The 25,066-nt window shown below is 55.0% G+C and overlaps 2 protein-coding genes across 2 annotated transcripts; both read right to left on the bottom strand.

Moving 5' to 3' along the window:
- Positions 1-1,603: 1,603 nt before the first annotated feature.
- Positions 1,604-4,230, bottom strand: LOC139603634 (serine/threonine-protein kinase pim-1-like). Its single transcript, XM_071454526.1, has 5 exons — positions 3,679-4,230; positions 3,489-3,539; positions 2,918-3,284; positions 2,124-2,303; positions 1,604-1,647 (listed from the first exon to the last, which is right to left on the bottom strand). The coding sequence occupies exons 1-5, from the start codon at positions 4,228-4,230 to the stop codon at positions 1,604-1,606; spliced, it is 1,194 nt and encodes a 397-aa protein (XP_071310627.1).
- A 12,379-nt stretch (positions 4,231-16,609) lies between these two features.
- LOC139603707 (olfactory receptor 14C36-like) lies at positions 16,610-17,879 on the bottom strand. The gene has a single exon (XM_071454595.1). It carries the CDS (start codon positions 17,877-17,879, stop codon positions 16,911-16,913), a length of 969 nt encoding a protein of 322 aa, XP_071310696.1. The 3' UTR covers positions 16,610-16,910.
- Between the last annotated feature and the right edge of the window lie 7,187 nt (positions 17,880-25,066).

The raw sequence follows: 25,066 nt of genomic DNA, 5'->3' as shown, positions 1-25,066 counted from the left end.
CCCAGGCCTGCCTGCTGCCCCGGCAGCGCCAGCCGGGCCCGGCGCCGTGGAGCCCCGCCTGGCCTGGGCATTGCTGCTGCCGCCCTCTGGCAGCCGTGCCCTGGGGCGGTAGCGTGCGCCAAGGGCCGGGCTGAGCCCTGCTGGGCCAGCAGCCCGTGTGGCCACAGCGCCGGCAGCGCCGCTGGCAGGGAGCTGTGCCACTGGCGCCCTCACAGGCTCTGTGTTCACAGGGATGGCCGCGCAGCACCTGAGGGGGAAGAAGGAAGAGCTCCGGCTCATCTGCAACGGTGAGTGAGGCCAGCGGGGGCTGCTGGGGGAGCTGCAAGCCCTGCCCCGGCTGCCGAGGGCTCTGCTTCCTGCGCGCACCAGGGCCGGCGTGGGCAGAGCACACGGAGATTTCAGGGCCACCCGGGGCATTCGTGGCCAGCAGCTTCGGGCTGGTCCCCTTGGTGCCTGCTCCCTCCTGGCCATGGCTAGAGCCGGCTGCCATGGCCCGGCCAGGGCGCTCTCCTCGGCTCCCCGCAGATGCGGCATCTGACCATGGCTCTGTCCCTCTCTCTTTCAGCCCTTCAACACCTGACAGAGGACACCAGCAGTGCCGTGTCAGACGTGGCACTTGCACCATTGCATGTCCTCCAGGCACTGCAGAGTGAACCATATTCCGTCTTCCAGAGGCTGCAAGATCAGCTCCGCAGGGCATGGAGGACTCGGCCTCGTCTCTCAGCGCTCGGCTGGCTGCGCTGCTGCAGCTCTGCAGAGAGCTGATGCCAGAGGCTCGGTCTGCTGGGACCACCTGAGGCAGCAGGAATTTTCCATTTCTTTCAGATTGTTCTTTTCTTCTTTTTGGTTTTTCTTTAGTATATGAATATAGAGTTTGTTACAATACACAGACTCCCAGGAGCTTTCTTTTGCTACCCAGGCTCTGCAGGGCTTAGAGGAAGAGGGGGACAAGGGTGCCTGGGCTGGGCCAGCTGCCCAGGCGTGCAGTGTTGCAGGGAAAATGGCCAGAAGCCCCTTGGCCTTTGGTGGTTCTGCGGAAGCCTTTGTGCTGGTGACAGAGCGGCTGGGCAGGGGCCGGAGCTGCGGGGATCCTTGTGAGAGCGGTGCCTGGAGATGGCCACAAGCCCTGTGCCAGGCAGGAAGCGCCCTCTGTGTCCTCCTGCCCGCGTGCTGCTGGCTGGATTGCTGAGGGCTCCCGGCTGCCTCTGGATGGGGCTCCTCTGGAGCTGCTGTGGGGCTGCGGCGCTGCTGCCGGGCAGCTTGGCCGGGCTGGGGCAGCCCCTGAGGGGATGGGGCCATGAGGGGATGAGGGGCTTGGAAGCCCTGACAGGACACGGCAGTGGGAAGGCACGAGGGGGATGTGTGAGGGAGTGGGTGGCTGTAACATTGGCTGGAGGGGAGTGGGTTGGAGACAGAGAGAGCACTCACCCCGATGTTCATGTGGCAAACAGAGAGCATTTATTCTCAAGCCCTTCCTTCTAAAGGGCCTTTGAAAAACCCAGTCTGGATAATTTCATTGCTCTGATCTCTATGCCCTGTCAGATTCTGGCCAGTGAAATGCTGCAGCCCTAGGAGAGATGTGACTGGGCGAGGCCCCTGGCAGTCAAACCAGGGCTGGTACATTCACACAGCACGAGCCAGCCTGCACTGTGACACACGGCAACAGAGTGCAAGGCACAGCTCCGGGTGCTCCCCAGGAACCCCAGCTCTGGGAGCACTGTCTGCCCCAGGCTCCAGGGGCTGCAGTGGGAGCCCGGCTGGGCTCTGCCCTGGGGCCATCCTGCAGGGACAGCTGGACACAGGGAGCATTCTCTTGCCACAAACAGCCAAGCCAGGGCTGCAGGGCAGCTGCTGCAGCCCGGACTGCACTGTTGTGTGCTGTGCTCTGGGGCTGGGGCTCCCCGCACAGGGCACTGGGCTGGTGTGCCACAGGAGACAGAGAAGCTTCAGCTTCAGCCCAGGGTGTGCTCAGAGCTGGGCCTAAACTTTCCCATCAATTCCCTGTTTTGGAGGAGAGCAGGACATGTGCCACCTCCTCAGCAGCTGCCAGAGCGGGATGCCCACGAGCCCACTGCTGTCTCCCAGCACTGGGATTCCCCCCATGGCCAGAGATGAGGATCCACCTTGAGAGAGCCCTTGTGGCAGTGAGAGCTGATGGTCCCAGCTGATGTTCTGGCCCCTCCTGAAAGGGTGCTCCCCGCAGACCATCTGGTGCAACAGAATGCCCAGGGACCAGATGGGAGCTGGCCTGCCATAGTACCAGCCAAAGTGGGTCCATTCCGGGGGGCTGTATGACCATGTTCCTATGGAATACAGATGGAGTTCAGCAGGGGGATGCTGCTGCTCCCAGAGCCTGGCCCCAGCATCCCTGGGCGTGCGGGGGCTGCCCCAGTGGCACACGGGGTGACCCACTGCCCTCTCACCACCACCTGGGACTTGTGCACAGACTTGGGGTTGGGAAAGAAGCCACTGGTGTTGGAAGAGGGGAGCAAAAGCCCTGGCAAGGCCCGACCATAATAAGGAGGAACTGACATGGAAAAACCATGCCATCATTATCCCTGCCTGCATTGCCACAAAAAACATTATGAACCCAAAGCAAACCAGGTGAGTGGAACAGTCCAAGCCCTTTCTCACCTGCACACCAAACTGGCTGCGGCTCAGGTGCTACCCCCACCCACGGGTGTTTTTGTTGGGCTGGCTGCCCCAGCCCTCGTCCTGGGCAGAGTGGTGGGCAAAAGCTGCCAGCAGGGCTGGAAACTGGCTTCCCACTCAGCCCTGCTCAAAAGCAACTCAGCTGAAATCTCAGTGCCATGAAGGGCAGCAAAAGAGAGAATCCCTGCTGCCACACCCAGCTTGGGCTGTGAGATGTTGGGCCTTGAGATGCCAGGACCAGGAGCACACCCCTGCATGGGCTCACCTGCAAAGTGAGTGTAGGCTGTCTCTTGCAGGTAGGTGCCACAGCCAAAGTCGATCAATTTGGCCTGCCCGGTGTGCAGGTCAAGCAGGATGTTCTCTGGTTTGATGTCCCTGTGCAGGACCCTGCAGCTGGTGCAGTGCTGCACAGCCTCCAGCACCTGGCGGAACAGCTCCCGCGCCACCTCCTCGGGCAGGAACCCCCGTGCCCCAATGAAATGCTGCAGGTCCTGACACCGGTCTGGGTGCTCCAGCACCATCAAGATGTTGTTGGGGAGCTCAAGCCACTCCAGCAGCTGGACCACACCAGGGAAGCCAGTGGACACCTTGGCCAGCAGCACGATCTCCAGGGGTGCGCTGGTGCCGTTGGGCTGCGGGAGGAGCACGATGCCCTCAGTGGGGCTGATGCCGTGCCGGGGCTTGGGGAGCCCTCAGCCAGCCCGGGATGCTCTGCGCCCTGCGCTGGCCCCACGCCCGCTCTCCCTTGGGGCGTCCTGGCGGCTTCCATCGTGCCGGGGCTCGGCTCATCCCCGCCCGGCACGGCCCGGCTGCTGCCGCTGGCCCCACTCACTCACCAGCTCGCCCCAGTGCCGGACGCGCTTCCGTGGCACCCTTTTGATGGCCACCTGCAAGCCAAGGGCAGCAGCGGGCTCAGCTCGCCGCCCGCCCTGCCCAGACCCATCCTCCGCCCTGCCGAGCCCCATCCTCCTCCCTCCTCCTCCTCCGCCCCCTCCTCCTGCAGCCGCCGCCGGCCCCGCCGCTCACCGGGGCGCCGTCCGAGAGCCGCGTGGCCGCGAAGATGCTGCCGAAGCCGCCGCGCCCCAGCAGCGAGCCCAGCCTGTCCTGCTCCTTCAGGCCCTGCTGCGCCTTCCCTGCGGGCGGGACGCGGCTGTCAGCGCTCGGCCCGGGGCCAGCAAGGGCCCCCGAGCGCCCCTCAAGCGCCCCGGGCCGGCCATGCCCAGGCGTTCGCTCCCGGGAACGGGACAGCGGCGGCTCGGGGCCGGCGGCCGCGCTGCCGAGCGGCGGAGCTCGGGCCGGGCAAGCCGCAGCGGAGGCGGCGGGAGCGGCCGCGCCGCCTGTGTCCTCCGCGGGCCCCGGCAGGAGCCGGGGCCGGGGCCGGGTCCGGGCTGGGGCCAGGCTGAGCCAAAGGGAGGCGATGCCACCCCAGCCCCAGGCACTGATGCCCACCCGGCAGCGCCACCGCCAGCACGGCCAGAGCCGGCCGGAGGCGAGACCGCGGCGGGACGGCCGGGGCCGGGCACGGGGCAGCCCCGCCCGGGGCCGGGGGCGGGCCGGGGGCATGGCCCGGCTGGGCATGGGGAAAGAGAGACTGGGAGAGGATGGGACACCGGGAAAGGGAGAGCGGGACAGGGTGCGGGACTGTGGGAGAGGGAGAGGAGAAGCGAGAGGGAGTCGACAAAGCCGCTTCTTTTGCTGCTTTCACTGCTGCTGCCGCTGCAACTGAAGCTCTGGGGCCGTTTGTCCCGGTGTCCGTTTGTCCGCTGCCCGCTCGCCCCCGCTCCGAGCCCCGCGCTCCCCGGGGGCAGCCCCTGAGCCTGTCCAAACACGGGAACTTTGCCGTGTTCAGCCAAGACCCAGAGTCTGGACTCCTGCACAGCGGCACAGGAATCCCCTCAATTGCTGCTGTGCATTGTCCCTGCTGAGGGTCCAACACTATCGGGCAGAATTTGTACCTGACCCAAGCACTGCACTTACCTCTCCAGCAGTGCTTTCCAAAAAAAATTTAAAAAAAAAGCAGAGGAAGGCAAACTGTGTATAGTTCATGGTATTTTACAGTGTCTAAAACATGCCAAGTCATGGATCTTAGAGGTGAGATCCATTTGGAATTAATGGGATGGAGAAATAATGCAAAGGGGAGCATAAAAATAATCAGAGAAAACATCTTGGTTTGTTTCTTTCTGTTTTCATTTCATTTCCTAAAAACTGTTCCAGTTCTTCCAGAATCTTGTCCACAGTCCTGTTTGCTCTTTCCAAGAACCTTTCCTGGAGAACCAGGTGCAGCTTCTGTCACAAGATGTGCCGCCAACTGAAGCTTCTCTTGGCTTTCCACACTGTGCTTGTAGCATGACTCTTGCAGCAAAGCAGGACAAATGTTTGAAGAACTTTACAGCTTGTTCTTTCTTTTCCTTGTGGGCTGGGCACTTGTGCCATTGGTGAGGTTTTCATTGTTACTGTTCTACCCTAAGAAAACATGACGGGCTCCCAGGAATTGTTAGGGAATGCAAGCCTGACTGAATGCAGAGAAAGAATCTCCACAGCCTACAGCCAGAAAGGGAGAGCTGTGTGATAATCATTCCAACATCCCGTGGGACATCTTGAAACTGATGTAGAACATGAAAATGGGCTGACAGAGGGAGTTTGTTTCAGTGTTCAGTTCAGATGCTTCTACATCTCCTGTATTGATATAAATCAAGAGTACAGTCAGTTCATGAAAAGCACCAGAACAAGCTGGACCTCTGAGGAGATGACTGAAAGAATCTGAAAAGGAGAAATGGCAGGGAATGACTTAGTGAGCTTTGCCTGTACAAAGGATCATTTTTCCTAATAATTTCCAATCCGTTCCCTCTGCTTTTGTCCTTCCTAACAAGGCCATTTTCATCCCAGTTTCCCCATGAAATGGGAACCCTGAGCTTGTGGAAGTGTCTGAAAGATGCCCTGTTCCTGTGCAGGGACACTGAGGCTGAGGCAGGAGCCTGAGCCCTCTCTGGGGCAGCCTCCTCCCAGCTGGAATTTGTGCCATGCTGGGAGAGGAGGAGGAGGGGGAGAGCGCTGGTGCTGTGTGGCAGGAGCAGGAGGTTTGGGCCGCAGGACATTCCGTCTGCGCTGCTGCCCCGCAATGGGCGGCCGTGCCCGGGGCTCTGGGCCTGGCCCCGCGTGCGCTGAGCTCCCGACACTGCGGGAGCTCCCCGGGCTGGGCTCAGCTTCCCACTGGGCCTGGGCAGCAGGCTGGGCTCCAGCTGGGATCAGCAGCAGCTGGAAATACCTCTGGGCATCTCCATTTGCTGCTGCTGCTCAGAAGAAACAATGGAGGGAGTCAAGAAGTTCTGGTTTCTCTTTCTCCTGGTGGATTTTTTCATTTGATTTGACATTCCTGAGGCAATTTCTGTGATGGCCTCTGTCAGTTGATTCTATTTCAGCTGCAGCAGCAGCAGGGCTGTGTTTGAGCACTGCAAATGTGGCCTGTGTGGCTGCTTTAATTCTCTTTGACTTTGTGCTCAGGGACTTGAGAGCATTTCAAGATCTGCTAATCATGATGCCTATGACCAAAAGCCTGAGTTCACCAATTCCCGGTCATGGGCTATGTACAAATCTCCAACAGGACAGGACTGCTGAGGAACGTGTCTCGAGCTGTTCATTTTCCAGCATCAGTCTCATTACATGGTTATGAGAATGGGAAGATGCCAGCAGCTTGTGTCCTCAGCAGCAGAAAAGAACTCAATGTTACAACTTACTTGAAAAGTTTTTTGACCAATCCCACAAAGCAAAAGCATATTGACAGTAGTTCTATCCAACCACGATAAGCACAGGTACCTTTGGTTAAAATAATGCTTGCTTATTTGGAATACAATACCTGCTTGTAAGCCTTAAAACACAATGCACAGAGCTCAAACTTAGAACTTCCTAATATCTACTAGATATACTTCTCTGTAGCTTAGGGAGTTATTCTACCAAGCGTTAATACAAAAACCATTGTTCTATTTGTCCCTACTTTCTATTTCCAATATAAGTTTTCTGCTGACAAATCTTACGGCTACTGCTTAGCTCTAATCACAGTTCTGCTGTCTCTGAGTCCTGCCTTTTGCAGCATTCCCAAAACCCTCTGATTTTAAGGATTCCCACATTCACCATCATGAAAGCACTCTGGGTAGCGCTGATCAAAAAAGGCAATTGCAGTTTTACAGATAAATTTCAAGTGGCAAGCAGAAGAGGGACAAGAGCAGCCATGATCTCCAATTCCCAAGGCAAAGGTAGCAGCAGCATCCTGCTGTCACCTCAGGGTGAGTAAAACAGTGCTGAAAACAGTGCTGGAACCTGATCATTTCTTTCTCTGAGGGCTGGCTCAGGGCAGCACAGGTGCACCCTGAGGAGTCAGGGCTGTGTGTGGGTAATTGCTGCTCTAGTCCAGAATTGAGCTGGAAAAAGCCCTTGGGAGCCGAGGCAGGAGCAGGTGGGAAGGGGCCGGCGCTGCTGCTGCTCCTGGCCGGGAGCCCCGGCTGGGCCGGGCCGGCGCCCCCTGCGCTGCGGCTGCTGCTGCTGCCAGAGCCGGGCGGGACTCGGGGACAGGGAACGGACACGGGGGGACAGCAAAGGCCTGGCGGCTGCAGGGATGATGGCGCTCGGGCCAGCGCCAGCACAGAGCTTCAGCCTGCAGTTAACCCCGAGGGAAACGCTGGGGAAAGGCTCCATTTCAGCCTTTCTGCACTCGTGGCTGTGAAGGGACCGAAATAAAAGGAGAACAATCAGGGCCCGACCCCTTCTCCTTTTGGAGGAGCCCCAGGCCTGGGGCTGTGAGAGGCCATGAGGGGCTGTGAGGGGCCATGAGGGTCTGTCAGGGGCTGTAAGGGGCTCTAAGGGGTCATGAGGAGCTGTGAAGGGCTGTGGTGGGTCATGAGGGGCCATGTGGAGTCATGAGGGGTTCTGGGAGGGGCTGAGAGAGGCTCTGATGGGTCATGAGGGGCTGTGAAGTGTGATGGCTCATGAGGGGTCATAGAGGCCATGAGGGGCTCTGAGGGGCCATGAGGGGTAAACGGTCTCTGAGAGGCTGTGGGAGGCCAGGCACCTTATGGAACAACGGATTCATTATGGCACTCTGGAGACAAGGAGACTGTTGTTTGCATATGGAACCTTACGGAGTCAAAGTCCATAATGACATTCTGGGGCCTCATGGAACCATGGAGACCATTAGGACACCTCAGGACTCACTGGAACCAAGGGGCCATTGTGACACTGCAGGGCCTCGTTTAACCAAGGGCTCATTGTAGCACGGCAGGGCCTCATGGAATCCAGGGGATCGTAGTGGGCCTCCATGAGACCACGGGGACATTCTGAGTCTATGGAACCAAGGAGACTATTGTGACACTACAGGGCTGCATGGAACTGTGAACTGATGTGACAGTGAGGGGCCCAATGGAATCAAGAGGCCGTTCCATACTTCAGGGCTTCATGGAGCCCAGGTGCCCTTGTGGCACTGAAGAGCCTCATGGAATCCTGGAGACCATTATGGCACTTTGAGCCTTGTTGAATCAAGGGGCTCTGCAGGGCCTTGTGGAACCAAGGAGCTCTTTGTGACACTGCAGGGACTTGTGAAAGCAATGAGAAAAATCTGGCACCCTGAGTCCCCATGGCACCAAGGGGCCACTGTGCCACAGCCATGCCCTGAGGAACCAAGGCTCCATTGTGATCCTGGGGACCCCAATAGAAACAAGGGACCATTGTGCCATTGTGCTGTTCCACGGAACCAATGAAACCATTTTGACACTGCAAGGCCTCATGGAATCAAGGGAACATTGTTCCAATGGGGACCCAAAAGACCACTGTGATATCACTGGACTTAGGGAAACAAAGATCTGTTTTGATACTATGGGGCCTCATGGAACCAAGGGGCAATTGTGATGCTGCAGGGCCCCAAAGATCCAAGAACATGGAACAGGTCTGGTTGGCTTGGCCTGACTCGTCCAGCTGACCTTGGCATGTTGAGGGCTGCTTCTCATCTGCCCCAAAAACCCTGGACTTCTGTGCTTTCCTTCCTGTGGGAAAGAACTCTCCTCCTCCAGGGGTTCATGGTTGAAATTGGGATTCTACATCCAAATTCAATTATATTGAAGGATGATTCCTGTATGAGACCTGCAAGAACAGACAGGTCTGGGTGGCCTTGGCATCCTGGGGGCCACCTCTCATCTGCCTTCAAAACACTGGAGGGCCAAGCTTTTCTTTCAATGGAAAAATCATCTTTCAGGTGTCCATAGCCAAAATTGGGAATCTGCCTCCAAAATTTCTTATATCCAAGGATAGCTGCCAGGACTGTCTAGGTGCCCTTGGCTTCCTGAGGGCCAGCTCTCATCTGTCTGTGAAACACTGGGGCTCTGTACTTTCCTTCCTATGGAAAAGAACTGTCCTTCTCATCCAGGGGCCCATGGACAAAACTGGGATTTGGCCTCCCAAATTCCTTCTACCCAAGGATTGCTTCCAGACAAAAGCTGCCAAGACAAACAGGTCTGGCTGGCCTTGGCCTCCTTGGGGCTGCCTCTAATCAGCCTTTGAAACACTGGGGCTCTGCCCTTTCCTTCCTGTGGAGAAGAACTGTCATTCTGGTCCAGGCACTCATGGCTGAAATGGAATTCCACCTGCAAAACTCCACAAATATCCAAGGGTTGCTTTCAGACAAAAGCTGCAGGGCCAGACAGGCCTGGCTTGCCTTGGCCTCTGGTGACTACCTCTGATCTGCCTTCAAAACCCTGGGGCTCTGTGGTTTCCTTCCTGCAGAAAAGAACGGTCCTTCTTGTCCAGGCAGCCATGGCCTCAAGCACATGAGCACTGTACAGGGACAGAGGAGCTCTGTGCTCAGTGGGGTGGAGACTGAGGACAGCAGAGGAGAGCCCTGGGAGGGACTGAAGGGTGCTTTCAGAGATGGTGGATTCTTTTGACCTAGTAGACAACAGCCTGAAAAAGAAAAACATCAATAACAAGGGCAGCTGGGGAGGCCCAGATTGGGAACATAGAGAAAGGCATTTCCCTTCCAGGGCAGGGCTGTGGTGCAACACATCCCCCACAAGGAGTCTGGGTCAGCGCAAGGCTTTGTGTGGGCAGGCAGAGGCAGGCAGGAGGCAGAGCACAGGGGACATTGCCCGGCACCCACACACTCACCATGCACAGGGCTGTGAAGATCTTTCTCCAGGTGAAGTCTCAGCTCAATGTCTTCCCAATCCTGATTGCCTTCAGCCTGTCTCTGCCTGGCTCCTGTGCCCTCAGTGCCTGCAGGCAGAGCCCTCAGCCCTGCTGGGCTGGGAGAGGAGCTGGCCCTGGAAGAGCTGTTCCTTTAAAGCTCAGCAGCACAGACACAGCACAAGGACTTTAATGAGCCTCTTGGGGATTTGGTGTTGTTTACATCAAAATCAGTCCTTTAGATTGTCTTCAAAAAACTTCTCAAGAACTCAAACTTAAATTGAAACTCTGAAGTTTCTTGAAGTTTTAATGGGTCCCACTGAGGGACACAACTGAGAAAGTGTCCCCAAGTTCCAGTTAGAGCAGAACACTGGAGGCAGTGATGACAGCTGGGGACAAACAAGGCCAAGGTGTCTCTGGTGCTGAGCAAAGCTGGATGTGTTTTAGGAATGCCAAGGGCCAAGGCCTGAGCCCCAGGGCCTGGCCAGGCAGATGCTGTCCCTCCCTCCTTGCTCAGGGCTCTTGCCGGGATGGGCACTGGCATGTGGGGATGTGCAATGCCAAGGGCAGGAGCATGGGGCGGCCCCTGCCAGGCTGCTGAGCAGGGACAAGGAGGCCATGAGGCCCCAGGCCTGCAAGGGTCACTTGTCTCCTGCTCCTGCCTCAGGCCCAGGCCCAGCAGCCATGGCCAAAGTGCTGCCCAAGTTGGCTCTGGCAGGGCTGTCTTGCAGCTGCTGCCCATGCCTGTGCCCTGTGCAGCCCAGGCTGTCCTACGGTGTCCCTGCCCTGCGCCTCTGTCCCTGCAGGCTGTCGGCATCCCCCGGCTGCCCCAGCTGGCTGGGCCCTTCCTTTGCTGACACCTCTGCCTCCTGCCTGCCTCTGCCTGCCCACACAAAGCCTGGGGCTGATACCAAAAGGGTTCATTCCATTTTTACCCTGCCTGGGAACTTTCAGCACAGGAACAAGGCATGCAGGGGCTGCTTTCCCAGCAAGGATGCTTGGAAGAGAAGAAGCCATCTGGCTCAAGGGTGCAGGGATAGAGAAAACAAGAACTGCATCTGGGAACTTGGGGTGGGTTCTATGGAAATGGGTAAATTGTAATACGTATTTAGCAAATTTATAGAAGCAACACACTGGTAGAATTCCACGTCTTCATAAGGTTAGGACTTATTCCATGTTGGACCTTAGGCCTGAATAAATTATCTCCTCTTAAATAGCTACTTCGTATTATGGAGTCTTATTTTGATATTTCAAACATTTGGTGACAGCAGAGGCTGACAGAACCAAGAAGTCAGCTGTGACACCGTGGCACCCCATGGAACAAAGGGTCCATTGTGATGCAGTGGAACCCCATGGAACCAAAAGTCCATTGTATCAGAGCAAGGCCTCAGGGAACCAAGGAGAGCATTGCTGACAGTGTGGAAGCTCCTGGAGCCATGGGGTCATTGTGACAGTGTGGGACTGCATGGAACCAATGGTCCATTGGGACACTGCAGGACCTTCTGGAATCAAGGGGATCATGTTCTGCTCTGGAACCTCATGGAACAAAGGATCCATGGTGACACTGCAATGCTCAGGCCATTGTTGACAGTGTGAAAGCTCCTGGAACCAAAAGTCCATTGTGACACAGCAAGGCCTCCTGGAACCAAGGGTCCCTTGTGGCTCTGTGGGGCTTCCCAGAACCAAGGAGACCATTTGGACACTGCGGGGCCTCATGGAACCACCTGGCACTGTGACACAGTGGGGCCAAACAGAGCCAGGGGGCCACTGAGACACTGAGGAACCTCATGGAACCAAAGGTCCATTGTTACACTGAGGGACCCTGTGGAACCAATGGGACCATGGTGACACCGTGGTGCTCCATGGAACCAAGGGGCCATTCTGCTTCTGCTTTGCCTCATGGAGCCAAGGGGCCACCACCATACTGCAGGGCCTTGTGGAACTAAGGCAGCCTTGTGACACTGCAGGGCCCTTGGTAACAAGGGTCCATTGGGAGATTGCAGGACCTCATGGAACCATGGAGACCATTAGGAACGTTCAGAACCCATTGGAACCAAGGGGCCATTGTGACACTGCAGGGCCTCATGGAATCAAGGGGACCACAGTGACACTGTGGAGCTCCATGGGACAAAGGGGCCATTCTGACACTGTGGAACCAAGGAGACCATTGCACTGCTACGGGACATCATGGAACCAAGGGAGCCATTGTGACACAGCAAAGCCTCATGGAACCAAGGGCACAATAGTGACACTGTGGGGCTCCATGGGACCAACGGGGGATTCTTAAAGTGCAGAACCAAGGACACCACTGTGACACTCTGGGGCATCATGGAACCAAAAGTCCATGGTGACACAGGAGGACCTCATGGAACCATGGAGGCCATTTTTACACTTTGAAGCCTGGTGAAACCAAAGGGCCATTGTGTCACTTTCTGTCCCCATGGAATCAAGGAGTCCATTGTGACACTATGAGGCCCTGTTGGGCCAAAGGGCAATTGTGGCACTGTGTGGCACCATGGAACCAAGGGACCATTGTGACACTACAGAGCCCCATGGAACTAAGGATTCATGGAACAATGTGGGACTCATGGAACCAAAGGTCCATTGTGACATTGCGGGGCCTCATGGAACTAAGCGGGGACAATTGTGACACTGTGGGGCCAATGGAAGCAAGGGGCCATTGTGACACAGCTGGGCCTCATGCAGCCAAGGGGCCACTGGGATCCTGAGGAGCTCAAAAGAACCAAGGGGCCATTGTGACACTCTGCAGCTGTGGAGATCCTGAGAGGCATTCCCTGCGTTAGAGGGACACAAGAATCTTCCCTCAACAGCTGTTTGACCCCATTGGCTCCTTCCCCTTGTTCTGTGTCCCTCAGCCACTCCCTCTTCATTCCCTCATTGGCCCCATCTTTGTACTGCCCCCATGGCACTGATCAGCCCCTTCCTCTGGAGATACAGAAACCTGGACTCCCCCCAGGAGTCCTGCCTTGTGACCCTGAACATCTCACTGCACGGCTGAATCAAACATCTGTGGGTACCATGCAAAGGCCCTTTGTGCTTCCCTATCCTGGGCTTTATTAGCAGCTATCCCAGCTGCAATAATGGTCCCTTATGGCAGTGTGGATCCAAGGACACCATGGTGACACTGTGGGACCTCATGGATCCAAGGGGCCATTGTGACACTGAAGAACTTCATGGAACCCAGGGTCCATTAGGACACAGCAGGGCCTCATTGGAACAAAGGAACCATTGCTGACAGTACAGAAACTCATGGAACCAAGGGGCCGTGATGACACAGCAGGGCCACATGGAACCCAGGAGACCAGTGACATTTAGGGACCTCATGGAGCCAGGGTCCATTATGACACTGCAGAAACAAGGAGACCATTGTTGATGCTCTGGAAGCTCATGGAACCAAGCAGCCATTGTGACACTCCAGGGCCTCGTTGAACCAGGCAGACCATTGTGACACCACAGAACCTCATGGCACTGAGGGTTTATTGTGACACAGCAGGGCCCATGGAGCCAATTGTCCATTGTGACAATGTGGATCTGAGGAGACCATGGTGACACCATGGAAGCTCATGGAACCATGGGGCCATTGTGACAAAACGAGGCCTTGTGGAACCAAGGAGACCATTGTGACATCATGGAACCTCAGGGAACCAAGGAGACCATTGTGACATCATGGAACCTCGTGGAAGCAAGGGTCCATTGTTACAGTCCAGAACCAAGAAGACCATGGTGACAGTACAGAACCTCACAGGACCAAGATTCCATTGTTATGCATTGGGGCTTCATGGAACCAAGGAACCACTGTGACACAGCCAGGCCACATGGAACCAATGGTCCATGGAGATACTGCAGATCCAAGGAGACCATGGTGATGCTGTGGAACCTCATGGAACCAAGGGGCTGTTGTGACACTCTTGGGCCCCATGGAACCAAATATTCATGGTGACACAGCGGGGCTGCTTGTGACCAATTGTCCATTGTGACCCTGCAGATCCATGAGACCAGGGTGACACTGTGGCAGTTGATGGAACCAAGGGGCTGTTGTGACACACCAAGGCCTCGTGGAACCAAGGAGAGCATTGTGGCAGTGCAGAACCAAGGAGGCCATTTTGACAGTACGGAACCCAATGGAACCAAGGGTCCATTGTTCTACAGCAGGGCCTCATGGAACCAAGGGGCCATTGTGAAACTGTGGGGCATAATGGAGCCAAGGACACCACTGATACTGAAATCAACTGGATAGAAAATCCTGAACAGAGTTTGGAGTATTTGAAAGCAGGTATTTTTTATTTCAGCATGGTGGTCACTTGGGCCATCCTTCCTCCATTCGACTGCACTGAGCATCAATGAACAGAGTTTTTATCACACACACTGATTATGTATCCATTAGCTATCCCCACTTCCTTTGAGGTTATTTGACATAGTTGCACCCCTTATGACAAATCCTTTTATAGTTCTTTGGGGTCTGTCTTCAACATCCAGTGTCCTTTTTAGGTGGCTGTTCCTTGACCCCCCCCTTCAGAGTAAGGGCAATATTATTGTTCTGCATAATTTCTGTTTTGTCAGCCTTGCAGAGCTGAGCTGGCATCCTGCTTGCATTTTGTGTGGCTTCTGTTTGCCAGAGGCACATCCTCAATCAGTTTCTCCAAGGCTGTGCTGTTCTGTTCTACTGTCCTTGACAAGAGAAAATGTTGTTCTGCTCTCCTGTCCTTGTCTCAGTGCTCGCCCCGCATGAGGCGTCTGCAACCCCCCCAACCGATGGGCCTGGGGTGGGCAAGTGTTCCTGCGGAACAGGGATGGGACAGCTGGGCTGGACTGACCCAAGGGATCTTCCACTCCAGGTCACACCATGATCAGCAATCACCTGAGAGAAGCAGAGGGGCAAGGGGGGGAGGGAATAATTTATTTTTAAGACATTTTTCTTTCAAAACAGCACCAACACATACAGAATCCTCTCCTGCCATAGGGTAGTAAAACATTTCCTGCTGATAAGAGATTTCCTGTGGATTTGCTTTTCTTCTGTTAGTGGGTCTTGCTGTGCCTTTTTTTTGGTTGAGTTTGGAGTTTTTTTCATTGGATTTGGGTTTTTCCCTATTGAACTTCCTTTCTCCTGATGCATGAGTTTTTTCTGTCCTTTCTTGTGGCTTGCTTGGCACCTGACAGCAAGACAAATTTACCCAACTCTGTCATCTTGCCCAATTATGTTTTGCAGGCACCATTAACTAGATGAGTTCAGTCACAGACTCCCTGCAATTTGGCAGCATCCACAAAGGAATTGAAAGTTCATTTCATGCCATTGTAGAGACAATAGAAATATTCCACAGTGGTGGTCAAGGGCTGGTCACTGCGGGATGTCACCAGGGCGTGGCTGCCAAGAGGACTCTGTACCATGGATGACAGTTGACCCTCACTGTTCAGCCAAATTCCCACCCAGCCCATGTTCCACTCCTTCAGCCCAGCTCTCTTCAGTCTGGCTCTGAGGAGACCACAGCAGACCCTGTCCCAGGCCTGGCTGAAGTCTGGGCACACAACATCCCCTTCTTTTCCCTCCCATGTGGGTTCTGCAGTGCCTGCCCTGTCCTGCCAGTGCCTGGAATGGCTGCAGGAGGATTTGCCACATCCCCTTCCCTGCTGAGCCTGACCAGGCTGTGACTCTCCCAGTCCCCCTCCCTGCCCTGTTTGCAGACTGGTTCCATGTCTGCCCTTCCCAAGTGCCCAGGACCCTCTGGGATGGCTCTGGCCTTTCCAAGGGGTTTGAGAGAGGTCCCACAGTGACACTGCCCAGCATTCTCAACAGCCCTGACACCAAAGGCCTTTTCCACATCCCTCAGTTCCAGGTCAGTGCCCAGAACACAGCACAGCCCTGTCAGGTCCTTGGGCTGGTTCAGAAGGGAGGCAGCTGTGATTTCTCCCCACAGACCCTCACTCTATCCAATGTCTCTCTGTGCAGTCCATGGCTGCCCTGAGCATTTTTTCCTGGAGCCTCCCTGCCTGGGATATTTCTCTCCATGCAGTCCTAACCACAACCCAGCAAAGAATTCAGGTGTTTTCCTAGAGAATGTTACTCTCAGAGTGAAGTGGCCTCAAGGCACTGTTTGTGCCGCTGGAATTGTGCCACCCCCGGGTGCTGCTGATGGTGTTTGTGCTCACTGGGGTTCATCTCCCCACACACACACCATGCACTGCTGAGATCTCCTCAGCACAGAGCAAACATGGCCTGCTGGCCTGGTCCCTTGGTGTCCCTCCATGCAGGGACAAACAACCTCCTGCAGGTGGGGAGAGGCCAGTGCTGGCAATGGTGGCTGCAGGGGCTGCTGTGGGACAATTGCCCTGGTCCACCTTCCCAGGCTGTCCCAGGACAAAGACACAGCCCAGGCCCTGCTCTGCTGCTGCCTCAGGTCCATGCCAGGAGCTCTGGCTGGGCCAGGACACTGCTGTGAGCCCCCCCTGCACACTCCCCCCTGCCCCAGGCCCTGGGCTTTGCTGGGCCAGGGCATTCCTGGAGCACATTGCTGACAGCAGCTCTGGAGGAGAGCAAAGCCTCCCTGCCCTGCCCTCAGGAGATGCCCTTTGCTGATGGAGCTGCTGTGCTGGAGCCCAGCTGTGTCCCAGCAGTGCCCATGGCCTGGCCCTGCCTGTGGCCACAGCAGGGACACGCAGCAGGACAGGGACCAAGCTGCCAGAGCACTCCGGCCTTACAGCCACAGCAGGGCTGGCAAGGACAGGCTGGAGCTGGGCAGAGCAGATGAGAGAAGAGCCAGGGCCATTGTCCCTGGCTGTGCTGCTGTGCTGGGAGTCTCTTCCCTCCACCTCTGCTCACAGGCACTGCCCCTGCAGGGACAGAGAAGGGCTGAGGAAATGGCTTGGACAGACAAGTCAGGGCAGGCACTTGTTTTTATTTAAATGCCAAAAGAAAAAGCCTCTTGCAAGTCTTTGTGTTTCAAAAGAAAGGCAGTTATTCATGTAGAAATGCTAAGAGTAATACTGCAGTATTTTGTAAAAAAACACAACAACAGCAGAAAAAAAATACCAAATAAAAATGGACAAATAAGGGCAAAAAAGGCTGAGATTGTAAAGAGTTACATTCTGAAGGCTCTGCAGCAGAAAATGGTTCTAAAATGCTTCTGAAAATACAGTCTCATCAATTTTCTCAGGGCATCTTTGAGCTCCTGGTTCCTCAGGCTGTAGATGAGGGGGTTCAGGGCTGGAGGCACCACCGAGTACAGAACTGACAGGGCCAGATCCAGGGATGGGGAGGACAGGAAGGGGGGCTTCAGGTAGGCAAAGACTGCAGAAATGAGGAACAGGGACACCACGGCCAGGTGAGGAAGGCAGGTGGAAAAGGCTTTGTGCCGTCCCTGCTCAGAGGGGATCCTCAGCACGGCCCTGAAGATCTGCACATAGGAGAAAACAATGAACACAAAACATCGAGAAATTAAACAAACACTGACAGCAAGAAGCACAAGTTCCCTGAGGTAGGATTTGGAGCAGGAGAGCTTGAGGATGTGTGGGATTTCACAGAAGAACTGGCCCAGGGCATTGCCATGGCACAGGGGCAGGGAAAATGTATTGGCTGTGTGCAGCAGAGCATTGAGAAAGGCACTGGCCCAGGCAGCTGCTGCCATGTGGGCACAAGCTCTGCTGCCCAGGAGGGTCCCGTAGTGCAGGGGTTTGCAGATGGACACGTAGCGGTCGTAGCACATGACGGTCAGGAGGGAAAACTCTGTGCAAATAAAGAAGATAAAGAAAAACACCTGTGCAGCACATGCTGAGTAGGAGATGGTGCTGGTGTCCCAGAGGGAATTGTGCATGGCTTTGGGGACAGTGGTGCAGATGGAGCCCAGGTCGCTGAGGGCCAGGTTGAGCAGGAAGAAGAACATGGGCGTGTGCAGGTGGTGGCCGCAGGCTACGGCGCTGATGATGAGGCCGTTGCCCAGGAGGGCAGCCAGGGAGATGCCCAGCAAGAGGCAGAAGTGCAGGAGCTGCAGCTGCCGCGTGTCTGCCAATGCCAGCAGGAGGAAGTGCCTGATGGAGCTGCTGTTGGACATTCCTTCACTCTGGGCATAGTGAACTGTTGAAACAAGGCATTGACAAGCTCTTTGAGTCAATCCTATGGGGTTATTTTAGGAGTTCCCTTAAAATTACTTCTCTACCTGTGGGGAAACTTCACTCAACATTTTTATTCTTGAGCTTGGGTTTCTGCTCCTGAGTTACTGATTCATCTTCAGCATTGCTCTCAGCTTGAAACCCGGGGAAGCCCAGAGGGAAAACAGGGCTGCCTGTGTCCCAGTGCAGTCAGAGCTGCTGGTCCCCACACAGGTGCCCTTTGCCCATTTCACCTCCCTCTAGTTCAGGGTGATCAAACATAAAACATGATTGAAAAATAAAGTGGAGTTTTTAAAGACTCCAGTTTTATGGGTCAATTTCTCTAAGCCCTTCTCTCTTTCCCTGTGCAGCTGAACATGGAGGGATGCAAAGGGTCAGTCTGGCTCTCTGCTGCCTGGAGTTGTGCCTGCTGGGAGCTGTTTCTCTCTATCCAAGCCCTGTCCCTGCCAGTGCTGCCAGAGCCCAGCCCAGCCCTGGGGGCTCAGCTCTGCCCTGCAGACCCCTCCCAGCACAGGGCACTGCCCAGGGGCATCTCCCTGGCAGCAGGGCCTTAAGGGCAGGCCAGACAAACAGAGATGCTCCAAGCCAAGGTGCTGCTGCTGCTGTCTGTAGGGAGAGGAGGCTGAGGAGGCACTTTCTGAGGGAGATCTGAGGCCCATCTGCTGATGCCCAGGCTGACAGTGCAGGAGGCTCAGGGACACAGCCAAAGCTGACAGCCCTTTTCCCTTCCCTTTAGGAGAAAGCTGAGAGCAGCCCTGGCCATGCAGCACCATCTCCAGAGCAGGAGGAATCTGCCCTGATGGGGGTGGCTCCTTGCACCTGGAACTTCTCCCCTGCAGCGTCCATGGGGAGCTGCCAGGCAGGCTGAGAGCTGCCCCTGGCAGGTGGCACATGCCCTGGGCTGGCCAAGAGCCCTGAGGGCTGCAGGAGCTGCTCTGCAGGACAGCCCTGGGCAGCCCTGGCTGCAGCCCCAGCTTCAGCCCCTGCAGCCGTCCCTGGCAGCAGGTGCCGTCCTGCCCTGTCCCTCTGACGGTGCCCAGGGCAGCCCCGCTCTGCACCACATCCTCCTCCTCCTGCTCCTCCTCCTCCTCCTCCTCCTCCTCCTGTGCCACAGAGAAACTGGGAGAGTCCTCCTGACACATCCCCCAGGCTCTGGGGTGTGCTGGCTTCAGGAGATCCCTCCAGGAGCACAGGGGACATTGCCCTGCACCCACACACTCACCATGCACAGGGCTGTGAAGATCTTTCCCCAAGTGAAGTCTCAGCTCAATGTCTTCCCAATCCTGATTGCCTTCAGCCTGTCTCTGCCTGGCTCCTGTCCCCTCAGTGCCTGCAGGCAGAGCCCTCAGCCCTGATGGGCTGGGAGAGGAGCTGGCCCTGGGAAGAGCTGTTCCTTTAAAGCTCAGCAGCACAGACACAGCACAAGGACTTTAATGAGCCTCTCGGGGATTTGGGGTTGTTTACATCAGACTCAGTCCCTGAGAGAGTGATCAAAAAACTTCTCAAGAACTCAAACTTAAATTGAAACTTCAAAGTTTCTTCAAGTGTTAATGGGTCCCATTGAGGAACACAACTGTGAAAGTGTCCCCAGGTTCCAGTTAGAGCAGAACACTGGAGGCAGTGATGACAGCTGGGGACAAACAAGGCCAAGGTGTCTCTGGTGCTGAGCAAAGCTGGATGTGTTTGAGGAATGCCAAGGGCCAAGGCCTGAGCCCCAGGGCCTGGCCAGGCAGGTCCTGTCCCTCCCTCCTTGCTCAGGGCTCTTGCCGGGATGGGCACTGGCATGTGGGGATGTGCAATGCCAAGGGCAGGAGCATGGGGCGGCCCCTGCCAGGCTGCTGAGCAGGGACAAGGAGGCCATGAGGCCCCAGGCCTGCAAGGGTCACTTGTCTCCTGCTCCTGCCTCAGGCCCAGGCCCAGCAGCCATGGCCAAAGTGCTGCCCAAGTTGGCTCTGGCAGGGCTGTCTTGCAGCTGTTGCCCATGCCTGTGCCCTGTGCAGCCCAGGCTGTCCTACGGTGTCCCTGCCCTGCGCCTCTGTCCCTGCAGGCTGTCGGCATCCCCCAGCTGCCCCACCTGGCCGGGCCCTTCCTTTGCTGACAGCTCTGCCTCCTGCCTGCCTCTGCCTGCCCACACAAAGCCTTGCGCTGACCCAGACTCCTTCTGGGGGATGTGTTGCACCACAGCCCTGCCCTGGAAGGGAAATTCCTTTCTCTTTGGGTCCAGTCTGGCCCTCTGTATCTGCCCTTTGCATTAATTCTTTCTTTCTCTGTCTGTTTTCTACTATGTCACAAGGATCCACCATCTCTGAAACCACCCTTCAATCCCTCCCAGGCCTCTCCTCTGCTGTCCTCAGTCTCCACCCCACTGAGCACAGAGCTCCTCTGTCCCTGTACAGTGTTCATGTGCTTGAGGCCTCCAAACCCCACATTGGAAATCTCTGGGTCCTCTCCTAGGTGTTGGCAAAATAAAACCTTCTGCTCATAGTCTAAGGAAATCACCTCAGGACAAGACCAGTCAGACCTGTGTGTCCTGGCTGCTTTTGCCATGGAGCAATCCTTGGATAGATAGATTTTTTTAGGCCCAATTCCAGATTTGCCCATGGGCACTTTGATGTGAACAATGATTCTTTTCCATTGGAAGGAAAGCAGAGGCCCAGTGTTTCAGGGGCAGATGAGCAGCAGCCACCAAGGGCCAAGGCAAGCCAGACCTTTATGGAATAGCAGCTTGTGCCTGAGAGAATTCCTTGCATACACAGAATTTGGGAGGTAGAATACAAGTTTTGGCCACTGGTCCCTTGATGAAAAGGCTGTTTCTTTTCCATCTGAAGGAAAGCAGAGAGCCCCAGGGTTTGATGGTAGATGAGAAGCAGCCCTTGGGAGGCCAAGCCAGCCAAACTTGTCTCTCCTGGCAGCTTTTGGTTGGGAGCTATCCTTGGATATATGGAATTTAGGGGACAAATCTCAAATTTGGCCACGGCCCTGGGACAAGAAGACTGTTCCATTTCCATTGGAACGAAGGCAGAGAGCCCCAGTGTTTCAGGGGTAGATGACAGGTGGCCATCAGAGCCCACAACACCAGCCAGAGCTGGCAGGTTTTGTCTGGGAGAAACCTTTCATATAGTGAACATTTTAGGAAGAGTAGCAATTTTGGCCGTGGAGGAATAAGAAGATTCTTTTCCATAGGAAGGAAAGCACAGAGCCCCAGTGCTTCAGGGGCTGATGAGCTGCAGGCACCAGAGACCAAGGCCAGCCAGACCTGTCTGTAATGGCAGTTTCTGTGTAGGAGCCATCATTGGATATAGGACTTTTGGAGGAGGAATCCCAATTTCAGCCATGAGCACCTGGAGAAGAAGGATGGTTCTTTTCCCTTAGGATGGAAAGGGCAGAGCCCCAGTGTTTCAGGGCAGAATAGAGGCAACCACCAGAAGCCAAGGCCAGGCAGACCTGTCTGTACTGGGAGATCTTGTCTAGGAGAAAAAACCCTTGTATGTAGGAATTTTGGAGGACAAGTACCAGTTTTGGCCATGGGTGCCTGTGCAGGAGGGATTGTTCTTTTCCATAGGAAGGAAAGCACAGAGCCCCAGTGTTTGAAGGCAGGTGAGACCCAGCTCTCAGGAAGACAAGGTCAGCCAGACTTGTTGGTAATGGCAGCTTTTGTCTGGGAGCAATCCCTGGATATTGGGAATTTTGGAGAGGGAATCACATTTTGGCCATGGATGCATGAATGAGAAGGGCAGTTCTTTTCCATTTGAAGGAAAGCTCAGAGCCCCAGGGTTTCAGGGGTACATGAGAAGAGACCCTCAACATGCCAAGGGCAGTTGGACCAGTCAGGCCAAGCCAACCAGACCTGTTCCCTGTTCCCTTGGATCCATGGGGCCCTGCAGGGTCACAATGGTAGTGTCATATTGGATCCTTGGTTCTATGAGGCCCAGATGTGTCACATTGGCCTCTTGTTTCCATGGGGCTCCAGAGTGTCACAACAGACCCTTGGTTCCATGGGGACTCACAATGTCAGAAGGGTCTCCTTGGTTCCATGAGGCCCTGCAGAGCCCCTGGATTCAACAAGGCCTCCAAGCATCATCATGGACTCCAGGATCCCATGAGGCCCCAAAACGTCCCAATGGACCTTTGGTTCCATGGGGTCCTGCACTGTTCCATGGATCCTTAGTTCCATGGGGCCCTGGAGTGTCACAATGGACTCCTTGGTTCCATGGTGCCACACAGTGTGACAGCTGCCCCTTGGCCTGCCAATACTCCATAGTGTCACAATGGTTCCTTGCTTCCATGAGGCCTTGCAGTATCACAATGGTCTCCATGATCCCACAAGGCCCTCAAGTGCCACAATGGCCCTCTGGTTCCACAAGGCCTCCAAGTCTAAAAATGGCCTCCATGGTTCCATGAGGCCCTGCCGTGCCACAATGGCCCTCTGGTTCCACAAGGCCTCCAAGACTAAAAATGGCCTCCATGGTTCCATGAGGCCCTGCCGTGTCACAATGGACCTTTGATTCCATGATGCCCCAGAGTGTCACAATGGTATCCTTGGTTCCACGGTGTCAGAATGGACCCTTCATCCCATGGACACCCACAGTGTTCCCTGCAGTCCCCTTGATTCCACCAGGCCCTGCTATGCTTTAATGGCCCCTTGGTTCCAGTGGGTCCCAAAGTGTCAGAACAGTCTCCATTGCTCCATGAGGCCCCGCAATGTCACTGTGCTCCCCTTGGTTCCACAGGGTCCCACAGTGGAACAATGGACTCCTGGTTCCATGGGGTTCCTCAGTCCCAATGGTCTCCTTGGATCCGCAGTGTCACAGTGGCCCCTTGGCTCCATGTGGCCACGCTGTGTCACAATGGCTCATGATTCCATGAGGCCACACAGTTTAACAAGGGACCCACCCTTGGTTCCATGAGGCCTTGCTGTGTCACAATGGACTTCTGGTTCCAGGAGCTTTCACACTGCCCACAGCAGTCTCCTTGGTTCTGCAGTGTCACCATGGACCCTTTGTTCCATGAGGTTCTGCAGTAGAACACGGTCACCTTGGTTCTGTGAGGTTCAGTAGTGTCACAATGGATCCATGGCTCCACCAGGCCTTGTTGTGTCACAATGGCTCCTTGGTTCCAAGAGGTTTCTCAGGGTCACAATGGTTTCCTTGGATCTGCAGTATCACAATGGACCATTGGTTCAATGTGGCCCCAGTGTGCCAAAATGGATTTTGGTTCCATGGGTGTCCTGGGTTGACTATATGATGCTTTTATCCCCAGTCGTCTCGTCCTGTTATGCTGAATAATAAGTTTTGCACCTTTAAGACTTGTTGCAAAGAGTGAAGAGGGGAGAGAAGTGCACAGTTTTTTTTCCAGACACTGCTCTCACTCCTCCACATTCCTGCTCCTAGACTGTGTTGTCTGCAGATGGACAGACAGCGGGACAGAGCTCTTTTTTATCTTTAGTTAGTTTAGCTAGCTGAAGCAAAGAAGTTCTCTGGACTGTAGTTTTTTCCCTTTTCTTTAGACCTCTTGAAACCTGCCCTAAACTGAACACCCAGCAGAGCACCAGCAGCTGCACCTGTAGCCCACCAGGCCAGCCCTGGGCCGTGGCATTTCCAGCACCGGAAAGACTAATCAGAGACTAAATGAGCTGAGCTGCAACCCGGGGAAGGGACTTTCTCAGTTTGTCATCTCTTTTAGAGCAGCAAAAAGTTTTATTAATCAATATATTTTAAGTTTTATTGTTTAATAAACAGTTTTCTTCCACTCTTCTCCAAAAAAGTATTTTCTCCTGGACCGGTTGGAGGGAAGAGCCGATTAAATTTACTTTCCTAACGGAGCCCCTTTAGAGATTCTCTCCCAAATTTGCTCTAAACCAAAACAATGGGGTTCTGCTGTGTCACAATGGACCCTTTGTTCCATGAGTTTGCACAGTGCCACAGCTGACTCCATGGTTCTGTGAGGCCCCGCTGTCACCAAACCTCTGAAATATCAGAATAAGGCTCCATAACACTCATTTGCTATTAAAGAGGGCATCATTTATTCAGGCCTAAGGTCTGGTGTGGGATAACACCAAAACGTACATGGATATGTAATTCTACCAGTGTGTTGCTTATATACAGTTACTAAATGTGAATTACAATTTACCCATTTCCATAAAACCCACCCCAAGTTCCCAGATTCACTCCTTGTTTTCTCTACCCCTGCACCCTTGAGCCAGATGTCTTCTTCTTCTCTTACAAGTGTCCTTGCTGGGAAAGCAGCCCCTGCATGCCTTGTTCCTGTGCTGAAAGTTCCCAGGCAGGGTAAAAATGGAATGAACCCTTTTGGTATCAGCCCCAGGCTTTGTGTGGGCAGGCAGAGGCAGGCAGGAGGCAGAGGTGTCAGCAAAGGAAGGGCCCAGCCAGGTGGGGCAGCCGGGGGATGCCGACAGCCTGCAGGGACAGAGGCGCAGGGCAGGGACACCGTAGGACAGCCTGGGCTGCACAGGGCACAGGCATGGGCAGCAGCTGCAAGACAGCCCTGCCAGAGCCAACTGGGGCAGCACTTTGGCCATGGCTGCTGGGCCTGGGCCTGAGGCAGGAGCAGGAGACAAGTGACCCTTGCAGGCCTGGGGCCTCATGGCCTCCTTGTCCCTGCTCAGCAGCCTGGCAGGGGCCGCCCCATGCTCCTGCCCTTGGCATTGCACATCCCCACATGCCAGTGCCCATCCCGGCAAGAGCCCTGAGCAAGGAGGGAGGGACAGGATCTGCCTGGCCAGGCCCTGGGGCTCAGGCCTTGGCCCTTGGCATTCCTCAAACACATCCAGCTTTGCTCAGCACCAGAGACACCTTGGCCTTGTTTGTCCCCAGCTGTCATCACTGCCTCCAGTGTTCTGCTCTAACTGGAACTTGGGGACACTTTCTCAGTCGTGTCCCTCAGTGGGACCCATTAAAACTTTAAAAATCTTCAGAATTTTAATTTAACTTTGAGTTCTTGAGAAGTTTTTTGAAGACACTCTCAGGGACTGAGTCTGATGTAAACAACATCAAAGACCTTAGAGAGTCATTAAAGTTTTCCTAGTCCAGTTATGGAAAAAGATTTCAAAGAACTTTTCAGAAACTGACATTCCTATTTTAAATGATGTATTTTATTTTGTTTCTCTTTA

The sequence above is a fragment of the Agelaius tricolor genome, unplaced genomic scaffold (genome assembly GCF_023055355.1).
Source record: "Agelaius tricolor isolate 1412-34295 unplaced genomic scaffold, bAgeTri1.0.p SCAF_40, whole genome shotgun sequence".
NCBI lineage: Eukaryota > Metazoa > Chordata > Aves > Passeriformes > Icteridae > Agelaius > Agelaius tricolor.
Note: the sequence above shows the minus strand (reverse complement) of the source record. Positions and strands in the feature narration are given on the sequence as shown.

Bases quoted from the DNA above. Each gene is read 5' to 3' on its own strand.
- LOC139603634 (XM_071454526.1), bottom strand. From the start codon at position 4,230: ATGCCCAGCCGGGCCATGCCCCCGGCCCGCCCCCGGCCCCGGGCGGGG. The intron at 3,285-3,488 runs GTGAGTGAGTGG...CTCCTCCCGCAG, and splicing joins TCCGGCACTGGGGCGAGCTG to CCCAACGGCACCAGCGCACC. The intron at 2,304-2,917 runs GTGAGCCCATGC...TGTATTCCATAG, and splicing joins AGCCTACACTCACTTTGCAG to GAACATGGTCATACAGCCCC.
- LOC139603707 (XM_071454595.1), bottom strand. From the start codon at position 17,879: ATGTCCAACAGCAGCTCCATCAGGCACTTCCTCCTGCTGGCATTGGCA.